This window comes from Anopheles marshallii, chromosome 3 (assembly GCF_943734725.1).
Source record: "Anopheles marshallii chromosome 3, idAnoMarsDA_429_01, whole genome shotgun sequence".
Taxonomy (NCBI): Eukaryota; Metazoa; Arthropoda; class Insecta; order Diptera; family Culicidae; genus Anopheles; species Anopheles marshallii.
In genome coordinates, this window is record NC_071327.1 from 23556649 (window position 1) to 23577451 (window position 20803).

The 20803-nt window shown below is 44.6% G+C and overlaps 4 protein-coding genes across 4 annotated transcripts in view; 2 read left to right on the forward strand and 2 right to left on the reverse strand.

Annotated features, from left to right (window-relative positions):
• Positions 1 to 3321, forward strand: part of LOC128716402 (laminin subunit alpha-1) — a 77792-nt gene extending 74471 nt beyond the window's left edge. The window contains exons 17-22 of the mRNA XM_053811322.1: positions 14 to 1081; positions 1894 to 2055; positions 2126 to 2576; positions 2647 to 2783; positions 2858 to 3089; positions 3176 to 3321. Of these exons, the coding sequence (XP_053667297.1) occupies positions 14 to 1081; positions 1894 to 2055; positions 2126 to 2576; positions 2647 to 2783; positions 2858 to 3089; positions 3176 to 3321 (2196 nt within the window). The remainder of the gene's footprint in view (positions 1 to 13; positions 1082 to 1893; positions 2056 to 2125; positions 2577 to 2646; positions 2784 to 2857; positions 3090 to 3175) is intronic.
• A 1023-nt stretch (positions 3322 to 4344) lies between these two features.
• Positions 4345 to 5416, reverse strand: LOC128714216 (inactive hydroxysteroid dehydrogenase-like protein 1). The gene is made up of 3 exons (XM_053809092.1): positions 5266 to 5416; positions 4973 to 5206; positions 4345 to 4913 (listed from the first exon to the last, which is right to left on the reverse strand). Exons 1-3 carry the CDS (start codon positions 5414 to 5416, stop codon positions 4345 to 4347), a joined length of 954 nt encoding a protein of 317 aa, XP_053665067.1.
• Positions 5417 to 6114: 698 nt separating this feature from the next.
• On the reverse strand, positions 6115 to 7198 carry LOC128715614 (inactive hydroxysteroid dehydrogenase-like protein 1). The gene is made up of 3 exons (XM_053810524.1): positions 7048 to 7198; positions 6749 to 6982; positions 6115 to 6680 (listed from the first exon to the last, which is right to left on the reverse strand). The coding sequence occupies exons 1-3, from the start codon at positions 7196 to 7198 to the stop codon at positions 6115 to 6117; spliced, it is 951 nt and encodes a 316-aa protein (XP_053666499.1).
• A 1992-nt stretch (positions 7199 to 9190) lies between these two features.
• LOC128715613 (dual specificity tyrosine-phosphorylation-regulated kinase 4) overlaps positions 9191 to 20803 on the forward strand; it is a 57789-nt gene continuing 46176 nt past the window's right edge. Inside the window, exons 1-2 of the mRNA XM_053810523.1 lie at positions 9191 to 9262; positions 10135 to 10218. Of these exons, the coding sequence (XP_053666498.1) occupies positions 9191 to 9262; positions 10135 to 10218 (156 nt within the window). The remainder of the gene's footprint in view (positions 9263 to 10134; positions 10219 to 20803) is intronic.

The following is a 20803-nucleotide window of genomic DNA, read 5'->3' on the forward strand; positions in this document are numbered from 1 at the left end:
TATTTTATTTCAGAACCGATCGGTATCGCTCACCCTATACCAAGGCCGATTGGTATTCCGTGTAGACTACGGCGATGATGCACGGTTGGAGATAAACACAACCAAACGATACAACACCGGTGCTTGGGTCGTAGTGGAGGCGTCTCGCCAGTACCGTAAATCCAGAACCGACGAAGGTGTGCTAAAGGTGGACGGGCTCGACAACATTCTCGGATCACCCACGAAGCCGATCGGAGCATCGATGCTGCCCGTTCTTAGCGATAAGTACTATCTTGGAGGAGTGCCTCCAGGATTTAAAACGGGCACTACCAAAGCGCCCGGTGCCGACCACGCATTCTTGGGCTGCGTGAAGGGACTGCAGGTCAGTGGTACCTCGTACGATCCACTCGACAGTACGACCCACTTCGGCATAGAGACTTCCTGCGATAGTACGATCGTGAAGGCAGGCTTTTTCGGCGAAGGGTACGTCGAGTTCCCATCGTTCCCGCTGAAGAAGCGGGCGAACTTTGGCTTTGTGTTCCGCACAATGCAACCGGACTGTCTGCTGTTGCTGTCCGCTTACCCGAGCCGCATACACGATGACTACGATTCAAAGGATACGTTCGGCAACTATTCGGTGTTCCTATCGGAAGGTCGACTTCATCTCTGGATGGATGCTGGCACCGGTCGGATTGAACTAGTATCGAACGGGACGCTGAACGACGGCGAGTATCATGTACTCGCAATGGTCAAACAAGGTCGCCATGTGGAGCTGCGCATTGACGACAAACTGCAAATGTCCCGGACGCTGCAATCCTCGCTAGTAAACATGCCGGGTGAAAGTGGTGGACTGTACATCGGTGGAGTACCTTACGATCCGGCCTTCACATCACTGACGAAGGTGTTCGAGGGACTGAAAGGTGTCGTCGCAAACGTGGTGTTCAACAATCAAACGCTTTCGTTCGGCCAAGCACTCAACTTTACCGACGTGCAGATGGGTCGCACCGGACCGGCTATGGGCAGCCAGGGATTGTACACGGCCCTCATGAAGACTGAACCGATCGGGCGAAGTTTCAAGGCAGCTCCCGAGGGTTGCCATCGCGTAAGTAGCTGAGTGGTTGTGTAGTGGATTCCAGCCAACAGTAACCTTCCCTATTCTAAGCATTATTTGGCAGATCTAAATTGCTAGCTCATGATACGGGAGGAACTAAAGGGAGATATGCTTAAAACAGGAGTGTTCTACTACTTCCCTCAAGGCACTAGTGTTTTAAGAATGCTTTCCAAAGTCCTCTCTAGCATGACTTCGCACATTGTACGCGTTCAGTAATGTATTACAAATCTTTCTCTCACATTTTAACCTTTCTGTACTTACAGAGTGTTGAAAATGCTACTAACTCAAAGGAAGAGGCAGACGATTGTTAGACACTAAACATGCTGGATATGGGTTTCATAGTGTAGCGTAGTTTAATTTTTTTTTTCTCGGTGGTACTTTTACCTAGACCTAAGACTATAAGCGGTTGTGGGTAGTTTGGCTTCTGTTAGTATAAATTATGCATGATCAGTGGGGGGGTATTTAAGAAAAGTAAGTTACTCAGTAGAGCTTTGGTGTGATGTGTGAGGAGGACATCAAGTGTAGTAGGTGTCCGATTAATACCCCGGGAGTGCTTCAATTAGCGTATCAATGGGCACAGAGCACAGTTTTATAAAACAATCACCATCGCCATCGATTACTAACCGGGCTATATTAATCCCCATGCCGACTTTACACACATTGCACAGCTTAAGACACGCTATTTGTGAGTCTCGTACCCTCCGAAGGTAATTTCGAAGACGGTGCTCTAGTACGATTCGGCGACAGTCGATAGTGAGTGGGACCGTTGGTATGATGACGCTTAATTCCCGTCCCTCTTCTAGGTCGGAAGCTATTCGTATGAACCGAATGCGTTTAAGTACGGCGACAAGCCACAAAGCTACTCGGTGGTGACGGTGCAGGCAAGAAACATATGGCAGCGCAACTTCCACATCGAGTTTGACTTCCGAACGTACTATCCCAATGGCATTCTGTTCGTGGCGTTGGTAAATATTCTTACTCCGTGGAGATTTAATTCAAGATTATAATTGTAGTACAACTGTTTTCACACTACAGGGTACCAAAGAGAAGGCGAAACATTTCATCATGCTAGCGTTAAAGGATGGCGTACTGAAGCTGACGGTGCGTGGTCGCAAACGGGACCAGCTGTTGCTGGCACCGAAACTAAACGATGGCCAGTGGCATCGGGTGGCACTGAGCAGCGTAAAGAAGAAAGCGACGCTGAGCGTTCAAATTGGCAGCAGCCACAGCTCGGCGCAACTTAAACTACCAAAGAAATTGAACGCGGCCAACACGCTGCACATCGGTGGGTTGCCGGACGAGGTACCGATACTACCCCGGGAGCTCCAACCGCGACCGGAAGCGTTCAAGGGCTGTCTGCGGAAGTTTGTCGTGAACAACAACACGCAGGATTTGGCACGGCCCGGGCGCCATTTGCACGTGGGCCAGTGTTTCCCGCGCATCGAGCGTGGTTCCTACTTCCCGGGTGATGCGTACGCCATTTACAGTGAGTTTTGATAAGCGCCTGTTATGACCATGTACTGATCTTCTCACCATGAACATTTTTTCTTTTCAAGAACGCAACTTTAACGTAGGAAAGTTCGTCGAAATCGAGCTGGAAGTACGGACGTCAGAGATGAACGGAATACTCATGAGTGTGGCCGATCAGATCAACGGCTTCCCGGCGTTATCGTTGGAAATATCAAACGGCAATGTAAGTGATCGTAGGAAGCCGTCCCATTTCGATCGATAATCAGTTAAATTGCGTTACCTCTCTTTCGTCGTTAGATCATTCTTTCGGTGGACAATGGTGACGGTAATCCTACGCGTCTATCCACGACGCTTCCCTCGAAGTACACGCTTTGTGACAACCGGTGGCACAACATCTCGGCACTGTACGAAGATCACCAAATGGCATTGCGGGTGAACGAGTTCCCACCATCGTTACTGTTGCCGCACGGAGTTGCTGGATTCGGACGTGTTAACACTAAGGCTCCTTTATACATCGGAGGTCTTCCCGGTAAGTTCGGCGGGAATGTCTCTTTAGTTATGAGCTTATTATATTTATACGTGAACATGGGTTTTTCTGCCTGTTTTTTTTTCTAGATGCGGCCTCCAGTGGCACACTGCTGATGCGGGAAAACTTGAAGGGATGCATACGCAACATTGTCATCCGTAACGAGCGCAAGGACTGGACAGACATGGACGATCTGCACAACGTGTTGCTGAGCGAATGTCTAGCAGTGAATTAGCGAAACCAGTTCCGTATGCGTTCTGTTCGCACCTGTACATAGCCATACGATACAATACGCTTAGACGAAGGTGTTCCACGGCATTAGGATAAGTTTAGCGACCGAAGGGTTTATTTCCAAATTGGTTCAACGCACATCATATACGATTGCGAGTGGAGGGGAACGTGTTAAACCAAATACACGCCGCGTTGCTTTCGAATTTCCGGGTGTTCTAAGGACGTTCTCTGCACGCAGCACGAAATGGCGAAGTGTTCAACGGCGGTGACGCCGAAACTGCCCCCAAAACGATGAACTCAACCGGATGAGTATGACGCACGTTTAGGTTAGGTGTAGTGTACGGTTTAAGCTAGCAGATAGAGCCCACCTAACTTATGGACTATTGTATTTATTACGCCCGAGAGCCATTGTGCGGTCGGTGCGAATTTACCCCATCGACGCGTGATGGTGTTCTCGAGCCTAGAGTCTCTATTTATTCGCGATAGAACTGATTCCAGAACAAATACAAATACACGTATTAGGATGTTACGCTCGTTAAGATGCCATAGATCGAAGATATGCCACACTGTACAAACGATCGTAAGCTAGAGGGAGGCATATTAGGGCAGTACGGGACTTAAGATCGATGATGCACAGCGAGGGCTAGGAAAATGTAGGGTTAATGATAATGTTGCCTCCTTGTTGACTAACAAAAATGTGTTAGCATCTAAGCAAAACACGAAACGAAATGGTTTTGTAAATGGGCGCTGAGCGTATGGCGACCACAAGCAAACTGAATCTATATCCTTTGCGGTATTACAAATAAACTTCCTAACCTCCTCCGGTGTGAGAGCGAGTACGTATATGTGTATGGCTGTTTGAAGATCATCATTTTTAATGATATTACATTTATATTCAAGATCATGTAAAATTTGTAAAAGGTTCAATTTCAGTTCTTTTAAGTTTTTTTAAGTCGTTCAAGCTTTTATCGCTCCAACCTTAGATCGTAAAGAGTGTTTTATCTCTAACTTATGTCCTACCATGCTCTTATTGCACTTTAGTCTGTTTTTGAACATGGAATTCACTGCGCAGCTTCTTGTTCATTTGCCCAATGATGATTACCCGTACGAACTCCGGTAACAGATAGAGAACAGCAAACTGTAATCCGTGCGACCAGTGGCCGGTGGTCATGTCGACCTTACCGATCGTATACCCCGCGTACGCCATGAAGTTGTCTAGATGGACCAAATAGTTTTTGTATCGTGTGTTCTTCGCATCCTTAACCATGAAGTCCGTCATATTGGTGTGCACAAAGGAAGGCCGCACCGTTTGAACCTCAACACCAAACGGGCGTAACTCTTCTGCCAAGGCTACCGAAAAGCTTGTCATGTAAGCTTTCGATGCACCATAAGCCGCCATACAGGGCGATGGATTCACGGACGCGATTGAGGACACGTTCACGATGAGGCCACGTTGCCGGTGTTTCATCGCGGGCACTAGGATGTTACAGAGCAGCGTTACAGTGGCCATATTCACATTGATCAAATCCCAGAGCATCTGTTGCGATACTTCGTCCACGTACATGGGAGGGCCGTGGGTAACGCCAACATTGTTCACTGTCCAAACGAATCGAATGTTAATGCATACGTTTACAATACATTTCCAGAATGCTTACCCAAGATGCCTATGTCCAACGGAACAAGAGCTTTTTCAAGAAGAGGATAGATCTCTGGTCCCTTGGAGAAATCGGCTACAACAATTTTCGTTTCCACACCGTGTTTCGATTTGATTTCGGCGGCCACTTTAGCGAGCTTGGCTTCATTGCGAGCTACCAACACTATCGCCATGCCCTGCCGGGCGAGATAATGTGCGTAACCCTTTCCAATGCCATCCGATGCACCGGTTATGACTACAACGACAGTGCGAATGATTTAACTGGAGCCAAGAATGAGAATCCGGCATACTTACCGGCCCATTTGCCGTATCGCTGGGACAGTTCCTGACGGAACACTAACAGCCTAATGCTTCTCAGTACCAGCAGTACGGGAGTCCAAACATTTTCATATAACCAAACAGTGCCTACGTACAGACCGATCAAAGCAAGCAGCGAACATAACATCTTGACGATACAAGTAACAACACTCTACTACGGAGGGGACTCGCGTACTAGCGAACCGATGAACTCATTCAAGGGCTAGACATACACTCAGCACATCGCGATAATCGTTGCGCTGCATGAATGGCACATTCTCGCCCAGGGTTTACTCTGCTCGATAAACCGTGCTTGCAAGATCGAATTCTCGTTGACATTCTCCGCTGCAATGCGTCCTTCAGTGTGAGTCAAACGCTAGGTTGTATTGGGCGGAAACTATATTGTCAAATGAAGGTATAACTTTGTTGTATCCTATCTTTTCGTGACAATTTTTCGTTTCGTTACGAATTTACAGGGTTTCCAGTTTAAATGATGAATTTTGGAGTTATAGTTGAGCAGGAATGTGTGTGGGGCTCCACTTTTTGAATGTTTTTCATTGCGAAACTGTGATGTGAAACTGGAAAAGGAGTAAAGATTTCACAGCTACCCCAACGTATTCTAGTTCAACTTGAAGGGTATCCCGAAATAATTGCCACTCTACAATGTCACATTACAATTCATGTCATATTTTTATTACACAAAAATACAATAAATCATAACAAAATTGCTAACAACACTAATTGCTCCTGTTTAAGCCTCTTTTTGCACATTGTTCTCAACTGGTTGGATATTTTGGTGGGCCAAGTGATCCCGATACCTCACCAGCACTATGAACAACGCTAGTCTTATCGCACTTTAGTCTTCTTTTGAACATGAAAATCCTCGCGCAACTTCTTGTTCACTCTACCAAGAACAAACACTCGCACAAATTCCGGAAACAGATAGAGAACAGCAAACTGTAACCCGTGTGACCAGTGGCCGGAAGTGAAGTCCACCTTACCGATCGTGCATCCTGCGTACGCCATGAAGTTATCCACGGTGACCATATATTTTTTCCTCCATGGGTCCTTCGCATCCTTAACCATGTAGTCGGACATATTGGTGTGTACAAAGGAAGGCAGCACGGTTTGGACCTCAACACCAAACGGGCGCAACTCTTCAGCCAAGGCCACCGAGAAGCTTGTCACGTACGCTTTCGACGCGGCATAAGTCGCCAAACAGGGCGCTGGACACACTGACGCGATCGAGGACACGTTCACGATGAGGCCACGTTGCCGACGTTTCATCGCGGGCGCGAGAATATTGCACAACAGTGTTGCAGCGGCCACATTCACATGGATAAAGTCCCACAGCTTCTGTTGAGGTACTTCGTCCACGTACATCGGTGTATCGAAAATGCCAACATTGTTCACTGTCCGAATGAATCGAATCGAATGTTATTGGATGTGCTCACCAAATTTAACCAATCAAATGGCTTACCAAGGATGCCTATATCCAATGGAACGAGCGCCTTTTCAAGATGCGGATAGATCTCTCGTCCCTTGGAGAAATCGGCTACAACAATTTTCGTTTCCACACCGTGTTTCGATTTGATTTCGGCGGCCACTTTAGCGAGCTTGGCTTCATTGCGAGCTACCAACACTATCGCCATGCCCTGCCGGGCGAGATAATGTGCGTAACCCTTCCCAATGCCATCCGATGCACCGGTTATGACTACAACGACAGTAGAGCGATTGGTAAAGTAGCTGGAGATAAGAATGAGAATCCGGCGTACTTACCGGCCCATTTGCCGTATCGCTGAGAGAGTTTCTGGCGGAACACTAACTGCTTAATGCTTCTTAGTACCAGCAGTACGGGAGTACGAAGATTTTCGTACAACCAAACCGCAGCAACGTACAGTCCGAGCCACGTCAGTAATGAACAGAACATCTTTTACTACTACCGAGCGTAAACGAGGTCGCTATATTTATTTACCCTCAGCCGGCTATCGATAAACAAAATACCATGTTACATCATCCATCGCGGGATTACGGCGAGCTTCACAGAATGTTTTTTTTTTTTCATTGATTTGCCGAATCATGCTGAGTGTACGTGTTTCGCGCGATAAGATCATGAGAGAATTTGGATCAGCAATGCGTCGGTGACCACACTACATGCCTCCCATGATGCATGGGTTCCTGTAAAAGAGCAGACGGAGCAGACAACCACAAAATTAGTCATAATTTTGAATGGCTCTAGACAATCTAGGCTCTAGAATGTATGTAGAATCGTTTTTAATGCTCATCTAACATTATTATATAACACTTTTGTAATCTCCCGCCATTCCAGGCATTTCAGTATTAATTTGGGCACTTGAAAGTACAATAGGATGTTGATTCTCCGGGCGACCGGTCGTATGTCGGTTAACAGCTCGTTTAGCTGCAATAACTGAAGATGAAGGCGACAGATTAAAAGCATTCATATATATGTTTGATATTAGAAGTTTCCATTTGTTAACAATATGGAACATTTTCCAGGGAGTTTAACTTGATAAACTTTATGTAGAAAACTTCAAACAAAACATGATTCGAATTCAAATTGATCGAGGATGGAGGCAACACATTGCACGAATGCAGAGATCATGTAACATCCATGAACAACTCGCTTGGATATCCATGGAAATCTCGCTGGAAACCAATTCTAGCATTTTGTTCCCTTTTGTGGGAAGAAAAGATACTGTCATTAGGCTAGAAGTCACAAATGGAGTTTATGAAACAGGTTTAGTTTAGAGTTTAAGAAATTAATCGCAAGTATTTATCATCATTGAACATAAATTTTAATCGATATTTTACATATCCTTTGCTTAAAATTTCGTACATTAATTTTGTATATTATATCTCAACTCTTGAATCCCGCAGGTACGTAAACTTCCCGCCAGGATTTGACATCCACTAAATTGTGCCGGCGACTTTAAATGCAGCTTCTGCGATTCTGTAAAATGTTTTGTGTTTGACTATCAATCTCCCGATTTATGTTATAAGCCTACGTGATTCATTCAGTTGGTCTCGTCATATTCTCACTATTGTAAAACCCTGTATGTTGTGGGTAGTTTACACAAATTTTGCGCTAGAGATGATATTTTTTCAGAATTTCTAGTATCGAATGATACTAACTATTACAGCAATTAATATTTGATAAAAAATATTACAACTTTCCCAAATTATTTTTTTTTAATTTTCACTAAAATGGCAACATTAGCAATAGCGTCGCGGGCTGCACTGGAGGCTTTCGAGGGCCGTAGTTTGGAGACCCCTGCTCTACATGATCAAACGCTTTATATACCATCATGATGAAGCCACTTTTGTCCACCGAACGCTGCGTCCACTGTGCTCAACGGTCTGTGGAAGGCTCAAGGGCAATAATACCGGTTGACCGATAGATTGCAGCCATTGGAAAGCCTTCCTTATGGCAACGGTTCCGTGCACGTGCATTACGCTTCCAATCCATTGCCTCCGGTTCGGTTCTTTTTAACGTCACTTACCCCACCCATATCTCCATCGCTGCACTCTTAGCGAACGTGTGTCGTATTGGTTCTATTTCTATGTGCGGCACGCTTTTGCGCTTCAGCCAAACGAGCGCCAAACACGTCCCGGTGTCTTGCAGGTGTAGGTGTTACACGCGTAGCCTGAATAAGTCATATGCCGCGCAGGCCGTCCACAGTACGCATCAGCAGCCCAATGGATCCTGGAGGCAGGACTAGCTCCCCACGACGATAATCGACAATCTGTGACGAGATCGAAAGTTTAATATCCTGCATGCGCTGGAAACACCGTGGTGCGTAAGGGGTGCGGGAAACTATAGTTCGGTGTCGTGTGTTTACGCATTACGCACTCATACCGTTAGCTGTGTACATGTGTGTGATAGTGTGTACAAGTGGTTTTAATGAATCCCAAAAGCGACGACACACCGGTGAGCAGATATGGGCAGATATGCAGCTTCCTGTTTCACCTGAAAGTGAGTACCGCTGTGCACATCGTCATCGTGAAGTAGTGAAGTTTAACGGACAGGCCCCGATGGCAAAACAAACGTATCACTTTTGCAATAACAACCGCGCTACCACACGGCCAATCGATGGTAAACATATCGTGAGGTCACGGTTCGTGATGCTGCTTTAAACGTGATGCTTTGCGAGTCGCGGTATCTGACCATTTCGAGGCGAGGCGAGGCGAGCAAATCATTGTCCAACCCTTAGCAAATCATTACTACCGAGTGAAGTGCCCAATAATATCCCAGCTACTAGGATGATAATCTCGCGAAGGTGATCGTTCAATCCGATCGCTATACTTCCGCATCGGGCTTGTGTAGTGGAGAATCGTAGTGGCCGATGTCATTAGTTCGATGTGTTTATGATGTGTTCTAATAAGCGGGAAGGAATGATGGAACTAGCGAGGAATGGTTGTTGTTTACTAGCAAGTGGACGTGGCCTGCTCTAAGCGTACACTTGCAAGACATTCGACACGTGTGGCCCTGGAGAAAACTCAAAATAGAATCCATTTAAAGTAAACAAAGAAAACTGATTGTGATGGTTTTGTTGCTGAACACTATGTAGGGATTGATGATTATTTCTAGTTACGGTGAAAATAACTTTAACTTGTAAAAATGTTGCCAACAACATGTTCTATAGGAGTGTTGGGGAACGTATAGTGATATCAGATCCATTATATTAAAAGTTCTCGAAGGCCACAATGTTCGTTTGTTTTGTTCATTCAACCAAGAACTTTAGTGAAGAATTTCAGCTATGTTTCCCCAGCTCCACAACGAACTAAAACAATAAGAAAAAAAAACATAAAAAAACCTCCAACCTTCTATTCTGTTCCGTTTCACAGGTCTTAATGGGATACGCAGTGTACAACTACTTCTCCCAGCACTTTGTGACCGTACTTTTGCGTCGTCTTTTCTGTCCGGTCGTGGTAAGTATTCTTAGGCTTCTCACCCCACCCCCAATCGTGCCGTGTCTACTCCATTCCATCGGGCAAATCCTTTACCCAGGCAGGCAAACAACCAATCAACCCACTGGCAACTGTCAGCCTTTGTCCACTTTCGCGTTTCGGAACAATATCGTCCTTGTCGAACACTTTCGCACGCGCCCATGGGTCGTCTGCCAGTGGGTGTGTGGGCCGTGCCAGCGACCAACACCAAACAACGGGTTGACCCCATCCGATTCGCCGCTCATCGAACCGATCGAAGAAAGATGATTTATTCTGACATTGGCGGGCAACGCAAGCGAACCGTAAACCCGTGGCCTTCGCTGAGGCCGTCTCGCTCCATACCGCAAAACGCGCATCCATGCCAGATTTGGCGGGGTGGATGAGATTGGTGTGCTCACGGCTTTGTCACTCTGTTCCGACCCGTGTACGAATCCGTGTTCCGGTATCGTGTACTTTCTTCCCGACCCGGACCAGCCACCTTGTGTTCCGTCCCTGAAAAATCCTTTTTTTTCCATTCGCACAAACCATCGGCCATGAACACAGCCAAGGATAACGTCCTGGGCAAAAGGAAAACTTGTCCCATGCTGCCGAAAAACTCCCACTTCCTTCTCCCACACCGGAGTACGGTTTGTTTTGATTGTGGTCCGGCTCCGGAGGTTAACCATTACACAAGTTTCCCCATTCACAAATCAAAACTTTTCGCCCGGCACCAAACAGTCAACAGAAATGCGCGCAAAAGCCTTTAGCCACGTGCAAAAATAGCTACAAGCGTGTGTATTAACCCTCGATGGTACAGGGTACAAACAGAAGTCAACAAAACAGGTTGTGAAGTTGCGGGCAATAAAATGCAACGAAATGTTTCCGCATAGACCATCTTACGGTTTGTTGGGGGGGGAGGGAGGCGGAGGAATTGCGACTGTAAGCGACTTTATTGTATCTGCGTCTGTGACGGTCATTCAATGGAAGGTGGGAAAAGTATGCAAATGATTATTTATTGCACGATGGCGTTGATAGAGATGTCGGACCAATATAAGAGACTGATTATCCGCTCCATTTTTGGGATGCAGTAGAATAAATTGACGACTTTCCTTCTGCGGGTATATCTGTGCTGTGAATTTCAATATGGAATCTGTAGTACTCTGCTGACTAATTTGACTAATTAGGAAACCTTATTTAAAAAAAAATGGCTCAACAACACTGTAAACAATGCTGTGTGTCTTTAAGGAAAGTTTAGAAAATTTACAATACAATAAACAATATTGTTTATACAACAATATACGTCTTGAGCATCGAATGGTCCCACAGCTCGCAAAAGGTTATCGCAGCATATCAATGGAACGAATGGGGAATTTGGGCTCAAGAATAGCTTCACCGCAACCCACCACCGACAAAACGAAAGCCAAAAAGTTTGTCATTAAAAAAGTTAGCAATCGTTTAGCTTCGTGGTTTAATGTTTTACTTTCAAAATCGACATCAAAAACCTGTAAGAAACAAAAAAAAGCGCACGAGCAGCACCACTGCTTTGGAGCACACAAAACAGCAACCCCGCGAACGCCGCCGTTTAAAAGGACGATCGCACGTAAGGATTTGTTGTTGTTTGTTTTGCCATTTCGGACGGGCGAAATGGTTGAAATCTGCACACTGGAAACTTTGACTGCCGCCAACCGAATTGGCCAACTGCTGCCATCAGGATTTTCGGACCACATTTTCGGGCGAAAAGCCGTACGCTTGTTTTGGTGCGGGAGGGTGGGTGTATCTATTTTTGGGCAGGGGTCCACGGCAAGTAGTTAATTTGTTTATAACATTATTGATTACACCACGAGCTACTGATTAGATGATGCGGGACCGTGACCGGTGGTAGCGCGAGGCAATTCAAACATTTTAAATTCTCGGTTTGTGTAACCTAGTGCGAATTCTTTGATTGGGGAAAAACGACATTTTTGGAGCCTTCATTTTCCGCAGATTTTTATTCCTATTTGCCGAGTCGATAGCGATGAATGGTTTTACAAGCCGTGAAGGAACCGACTTTCTTTTCTTTAAGTTCGACATGTTCCGGCCCGATCGGTTTCCAAATATGAACAACAACTCATCCCTTGCCACCAATGAATGATGGCATCCATCTTCAAACGAACCCCATGCTGACGTTTACTATGAACCGCTCCATGACCATCATCCGCAGTCGTACAATTAATCTGCCTTTTACGTTAATTAATCACATCGGCTTTTGCAACGGGCCGGTATTGGTCGCAATGCGAGGCAAAACCTGATGCTCTTCCGTAACATTGGGATCAACTTCCCAAAAGATGGACGAACGCACACACTACGGTGATGATCGTGATCGCGATCGCGAAAGGTGAAGATTTGCGATGCGATCGCTGGTTTTGGATTGGAAACTTTCCATTTCACGATCGCAAACTTGATATCGATTGAGGGGCTGGGTTGTCGCTCTTTAGCAATTTCTTCTTTGAAGCTTTTCCTCCGGTAACTGGTGGTGTGCCATCCGCACCATTACATTTTGAAAAGATAGAAATACAATAGCTGAGGAAAGCATCGCTGTTTATGAAATCACAGGCTATACATTCTGAGTGGATACAAAATTGCCATTTTACACACTATGGTCCTTTGTTCAGAATATACAATTCTTTACATACTTCATCGCAAAGTTGATAAGCTTCTTCAACCTACCTCTAAATCGCTAGAGCGCCGTCGTCAGTTAATATCGTATCCTAGTCCTTCTGAGGGACACATCAACACTATTGCTCCATCTCCAATTTGGGACACTACTAACACGACATCTCTATCCGTTTGGGTAGTCTAAAAATACGCAACGGCAAGAGTTGTCTCTTGTCAATCTAATAACATAACCGGAGCCTGGAATGTCTTGTACGATGCACGAAAATTATTTCATGAGTTTTGGGTGTAGTAATCTGCATAGCCTTAACCGAAAACCGTTATCAGCACCCTTAGCGAATATCTTCTAACAGCGCTGACTTTGGTATTTTGACCCTAGGTAAGATTAATTTTAGATGACTTCATTTATTTGACATCATTCAAAGGACTGTGTCGTTGTTATATCTTTGATCCGAGATATTTCACTGTCTTTTTATCCTCTTTTAAGCATCTGGTCCGAAAGAGAACTGTCAAAATGTCTATATTGCTAGCGTATAACATAATCTGGATTGACCTATAGAAACTCTCAGTGCAGACCCTCAGATGGATGGGTAGTGCCTTTGTCAAAGAGTACTTTTCTTGAAGATCTACTCTTCAACAGTTGATATTGATAATACGTCGTAGTACCGAATTGGTGTATTCATTTATTATTCACTTATGCATCCTTCTTAGCAATACTCGTTAGTAGTACATTTTTGAAGGCTTTAGACATCAGCCAACAGTTGAGTTAATCGATAAATTAACTGTTAATAAAAATCAGATAATTAAGTCCCCATTTTTTGACTACATAAACATTGCATTTAAAATGCATCTGATTCACTTCCTTCCTTCATTAATCGTTCCAACGATCACCTCCTGCTCCAACTATGGTATCAGTCTGGTCAGCAAAAAGACAAAGGTGAAAAATGCAGCAGACAATAATAAAGCTCACTGTCCAGCAGTTAGAACATCCTTGCCATACGGATTATCCACCTTTAGGGTCAAACTACGCGTGAAAAAGGAATTCTCACCGGTGCTTCCAATAGCGGCAGGTCGATAAATCAACTATCCAAACGATTCGCCGCAACGATCGCCAAGTTTCACAGAGATATTTCACGCTAACGAACCGTCGTTCGGGCAACTCCAAATCTGGACAGTTGGCTAGGGTCAACTCGTCCGGCGGAGACGATTCCTCGCGGAGGCGAGGGTGGGGAACAGTTACAAAAATATCAACCGCACCAAACAAGTCATCCTTCGATCCGCGACTGCGTCTGACTTCCGTGCTGCGCTGCCGGATAGATGGTTCGTGATGGCCTTCGCATTGACAGTAATGTTGACCCGTGCGCACTTGTATTTATGACCGTTTTACAAACACCGTGCGATCGTGCGAAGAAACGTGAAGGTTTGACCCTTGCAGTGGCACGCCGGAAAGGAAATGCGACGGGATTCCAAAAGTGTCGTGACAGCGAACACAAATTCTACAACACGTTTCACGTACGTACCAATTTCCTGGCAGTGAGTGATACACGATGCAGTAAGGGTGTTTGCCACACTTAGTCGACAAGCTGAGATTATTTACCAAACGATTCTGGACACGCTGCGAAACATCCTCTAGACGGTGGTCCAACGAAGCGAATCGTACGGCTTCCCAAATCATGCTGGCAAAACACGCGACCACAAATGCGGCCCTTCATCTCGTGCCACCGTTGGGCTTGCTAGTGGATATTCCGCCATGTGCTCACAGTACGCTCGTTGACCAACTTCTTATATCCTGTGGTCTTTAGTCCGTCAATGGCATTTTCTTTGACGGCCATTCATCCTTTACCCAAGCGTAGGTTGGCCTCATTTTCTCTCGTTCTAATTTGATTACCAATACACGTTGCCTCGTTGCAACAGTAAGCGCTACCAGACCTTAATGCCAGGTGTCTTCGGAACGTTTTTCCCTTCTTAATCCTTGCAACCGTAGCTGATTTCGATATTTTTCGATGGTTTCATGAATATGAATGCGATGGCACTAGGTATTGATTTACATGGGTTAAATCACATCGGAAACGTGATAACAATGTCCACACGCAGTTACACACGGTTTGAGTTGTAATGTTAGTAGAATGCTGTAAGGAATAGGACAACAATTAAAATATTACAACAACAAATTAATAAATTGTTTGATATAAATATGAAAGTAACACAAACATTAAACATACGTATTATAAAATTGTACAAAAATCAGGAGCTTACAGAATAAGAGAAATACTTAATGAATAAAACACACAAATAACAACAAGACAAAAATATAAATTAGAAGAAACCCAAAAATATGTGAATAAAAACAAAAGGACTTTTAATAAAAAGTCCACACACTCATTAAAAATGATTAATTAATTATGCATCTGCCTTATGGTAGAGGCGACCGACACACAGAAGGAGATAATTACCATTGCGGAACGTATGACGTTGGCCTGTTCTTTGATTCGAAACCAAAACGATGAACCATGATAAATGCGAGCCTGCACGTGCACAGTTGGATCAAGCCTCACCAGGAAGCGCTACAGCTTAGCTAATCCTGTTTGCCGGCATTGGTGCCATCCGTTTGCTTGCCACGGAAAACCGGAAGATCTTGGCGTGATTACAGCCAACACCGACGTCACTGGAGCACGTTATGGTGCAGCTGAGTGTAGCCTTTTTGCCAACACCAACGAACCGCTGTCATGCGTATGGCTTTCGATGCCAACCGTACTGCAAACTACTACGAAGCATTACAATCTCGCCCATTGCATGCAAACCTCAAAACTCAGGATTTGTGTGTCGCGCTGGCCAACACGGCAGTGTGCAGAAGGTGTAGAAAATTCGACTGATCCCGGAAATAGTTTTCCTGCCCATTGTTTCGACAAGCTTCACAGCGTCGCAAACCGGGACGGGCCCCGGTGCACACGAACGTTGACATGCGTAGAGATTTACTTCCGAGCATGAGTGACACGTGCAAGTGCACGGGTGTTACTTCCGACTTTCGTGCGGAAGAACAAGCAAACTAAAAAGGGCATCAAAATTCTACGCACATGCACTGCACTGTGTGTCATTGTGCTTTCTTGTTCGATTCTGGCACGTACACGTGAGGGACAGAAATGGACATGCAGCACAGAACAAGCTTGTTTGTCCAATTTTAGGGGGCGCTTGAAGAAACAAACGAATGAAACACTTCTCTTCATTCACTTTTCCTGCTTTAAAAAGTTTATATTTTGTGGCCCGCAATCCGCAATCGAGTGGCAATAAAAGAAACATACATTTCGGAACTGCTTGTGGTGCCTTGTATGGGTGAGTTGTGACGTACGAAATGTTGAACGAGTAGGTAGGTGGTCAATCTGTCCACCTAGCAGCCAGGAATCAGAACCGTTTGGATGGAATTGCTGAAGGAAAATAATTTCAACGGTGATGGAATGTCCAATATTACACATTTTCTATAACTCTTGTCTCTCTCTCTCTCTCTCTCTCTCTCTCTCTCTCTCTCTCTCTCTCCTCTTGGGGTAACTAACTTCTAGATCATGCCTGCCTTTAATGGCTTACTAAGTCGATTAAGTTACCATTTTACCACGTAGCCGGAAAGTCAGTCCTTGCTACGGGGGATTGATCTGGATGGGATTTTGGACTTAAGCGTACAATATAGGTAAAAGACAGGATTGGAGGGTAAAGTTTTAATTTCGAAGACGTTTAAATGAATATTCTTATTACTCCCTCACTTCGTCGAAACAAAACAAAATGTTCAAACAAATCCAAAAATCAAATTATACTAAATTTCGCAGCAGAGCCCTGATAACTGCACTGCTTGGTTCCGCAAATATTCAAAACCTAAATGTAATAACACATATTCACAAGGTAATCCAAGGTACCTTACATTAACTTGTATATTAAAATAAACTAAACTAAAGTAGATTATAATAATTCAAAAAAGAAATGTTGTAGGTGGCTTTTCAGTATTATTCACATAACCCTGCTTACCACCAAACGAAAAAAAAACTTAATTATAATGAAAAATACGTTAAATAAGCAATATATGGCATATCATCACCCAAATTACCACAAATAGATACCCGAAAAGACATGCAACAAACGTTTGTAGCATCTGGCTTGTACTGTAGCATCGCGCTAAAGGTGCATTTAAACGATAGCAAGACCCAGGTAGAGGCAAACATAAACAAATTTTCAACGAGCAGGCGAATTTGACGGATGTGGTTCGTTATTTTATTCATCCCTTGTTTACTTAAGGGTGTTTATTTAAATCTGTGGTAATTCAAATAACCATTTATTCTATTTAAAAACTTTAGCATTATTTTTTAAATAAATCTGGCAATATAAACCACTCACCACACAAATTATACAAATCAGATAAACATGCAATTATTTAACAGAAATTCCAACTGCACCTATTTGTGCAATTTGAGTTGTTGTTTATGTTGCGTTGCATTATATGCAAACTCTAAAAAAATAATTTATGTTGCTTATGCTTGTTTGGTCACTTTTTGTAATGCTCTTGTTTTAAACACCACTTGCTCACTCACCAACTCTCTGTGCAACTTACAGAGTATGTTCTCTTTGTTTGGTCTTTTCCGCTCTGTTGCCACCGCTGCTTCTTGGACCGTTTTCACCGCGAGACGCACACAAAACGCAGAGGGACGATCAGACAACGGGGTTCAATGTGTTTCCTGTTTGTAGCATATAAAAGAAGGCTACAGCACAACAACGAAACAAAAAAAAAACAATGCACCCAACAGAACTTCAACTCTCGCGCGCACCACAAAACTCACCAGACTCGCGAGGAGCGCACTTTTCTCGCGGTTGCTCTATCCCGCTTTCGCCGCCTTCCTTCGCAGCATAACAATATGTCGCGCACGCATCGCGTTTCAGTTTCGCTCTCTCCTTCTCATCTATCTCTCGTCTAGCTCTCTCACGAAAGTTACAGCGCGCGTTGGGGCTTGGAGCTACGCCTGCTTTGATGCCACTGTTCAGAAGTGAAACAAGTGCGGTACGGTACGGATTTTCCCTGGTTCGTCGTCTGCTTCGTGGTCGTCGCCGTTTTGCAAACATACGCCCTCGGCGCCAAGCTTCGACCAACTCGGAGTATCCTTTATCCGGTGCAAAACCCGCGCTGGTGTGCATTTGGTTTGAAGAGAGATAGAGCAAGAAGCTCGAAGCGCGATCCATCTACCCTAAATCAGCAAGGAAGCAGTTTGCCTATCAGCAGGTCTACAGAAGTTCCTTCAGGGCGCGCGCGAGCATTCGAAGCAGAGCAACAGCGGTTTGTTTAAATTTCCCAACCGCCCCGGAGAGGTTTTGGGCCGGAGTGCTGTCCCTCACTTTCGAGGCGTTAAAACACGGTCCCTAGGCAGGCGTTGTTGAGGCGAAATTAGAACCGTCCGCGGGTCCAGCATCTGTGCAGAGTGTGCATGTAGTAATCGTGTGAGTGCGCGACTAGAGCAATATCATACCATTAGGGCATAAAGAGCATAGAGCAAGCAGTCTTCTGCAAAAGGAAGCAAAAAGAAGCATAAAGCAAAAGAAAAAAAAAGTGCGCATTTCTGGTGCATACATGTGTGGGGCCACCCAACGGTAGTTGTGAAGGGGTTTGCAAATCCGTTCTGCGAAAAGGCAATCAAATAGGAAGGAAAGGCCAGCGAAACGGCATCCGTGTGCAATATTTCCCTCGAGCGCAATCTCGCAGTCTCTGGCCTGAAAAGTGCAGACCAGTGCTGAGTGTGTTTGTGTGCGTGTGTGTGTGTATGTGTGCGTGTTTATGTGTGCCGAGCTGAGGAGCAGTGTGTGCAGCATACAAATCAAAGAACACATTGAGCAGAGTTTACATCCCCCCATCGGAGTTCGACTAGATGAAATAGAAGACGTCGACAGAGAAAGAGAGAGCAAAAGCGAGAGAGAGAGGGAAAGGAGTATCCAGAGATTGTATGTATGTGAGTGAGAACGAAACTTGAGATTAAGAAAAGAAGAAAAAAGTCCATCACCAATTCCAACGACAATCGAACCACGAGGAAAGAATTGTTCAAAGCAGACGTTCTGACGCTTTCTAAATTGCAGAGCGTAGAAAGGTAAGCAAAGTAAGCCTAGATCTAGGAGGTATGCGAAAAAATGAACACCCCACCCTCCCACACCAGTGCCATTTTCCCCACAGCATCCTTCCTTGGGTGGCAGCGATTGAAGACGGCTGATGATGCTGGTCCTAGTAGACCTTGAAAGCAAACGTGCAGTCAGTGTGCCATACAATAGCATAAGCTTGAATCTCTTGCCTCTTTTGAATGTGGCTGTGTGTATGAGGGTGTGCCATCTGTGTCCTTGCTGTAATATACAAATGATTATGAGATGCTTCTCATCTTCATTTTCACGAACGAACAAATGGATGGATTTCCTTCCCATTTGACGACTTGAAAGAACGCAGTGTTGTATGTGGACAGCAAAACTGTACGCACGGTGTGGCTCTGCAGCAAATGACACATCCAAGCCGAAACACATGCTGGCTACAAATACAAACGCACTCATGGGAGACTACCCGTCCCGAAATCCTGTGACTCAACACACACACTCACATGTAACCCAGCACATCGTTACGATGAAAGATGAAACAAGGAAAAACATAGAATCTCACCCTCATCTCACCTCCCCATAGCTCCCCATGCTGTTACATTCCATGGTTTAGCACCAACACCAGCAGTGCGTTTGCGTTGGTAGTGGTGTGATGCTGTGTGCTTGGGATAAAAACAAAAGCATGAAGAACGATGCTATGATGCTGCAGGCCTCATTCTCGCCAATGGGGATTTTATGCTCGCTTTACCATCGGCTTTTCCATTTGGCCCCACATCCTTTGCAGTTTTTGTGTACGAGCGTGTGTTGGTGGTGAGGTGATTTCCGTAACATGAGATGAAGTTCTGTGTGAATGCGTTAGTGTGTGTGTGTGTTGTTTTTATGCAGGCAGGATGAAGCGAACAACCACCCCACAGCATCCTTTGTTGTGCTGCTTCGTGTTCTAGCGACGGGTGGTCCCGGGACGTTGTTCACTGTGGGGGGATGAAACCGTTGTCGACCATCTTGTTTTTGACGGATCAGAGAAACGAAACCGTTTTTCAGTGATATGTTTCGCGCGTACAGTGCGAATGCTGGCACTTGGGAAGATGTAATACACAGTGGGTGCTAAAAGTCTTTTTGTAGCATATTTTACATCATAAAATAGGAGACATAATGGTCATGAAATATTTGAGTTTGATTGTAGATGAATTAACTCATGTCTCTTGTTCAAAATTAAGAATTAGATTTGTCACAGAGGGGCGCTAGGACAAAGAAATGGAAGTATGACAAAACATACGACTTCCAACTCTATACACATTGTGGGAATTGTGAGACAAGAGTACAGAAGTTAAACACGAAACTGTTTGTTGTTTGAGAAAATAATAAAAACTCAAAAGTCTCTTAACATAGTCTGGTTTGGGAAAATGACCAGGGGTTATGAATTTAGTGTGGGGAAGAATTATACCAACTTTAAAACATTAGGCCAAGCAACATTAAATAATGAAGGATATGGATAGGAGAGTTAAAGTCTAACCTGTCTTGCAAAATTTTGCTTCAAAATTGGTCCAAAACGGGACGATGCATGAATACAAGACGTGTATATATTCTCATGTTGAAGGAAACTCTATAGCCTATAAAGTACCACAACAATATTCCTGTCAAATTTACCATACCTTAACCTTAGTTTAATTTTTATAAGCAGAGTAAAAACACACAATAACATACTTAGGTACTGAAGGTACTTTTCATGGTTGTAACATCCCTCGTTTACATGACCCTTCCGTGCAAGAATTCCCATCAACACCCAACACTGTTGCGCGCTAAATAAAACCTATTTACCAAATTCCAAGTAATT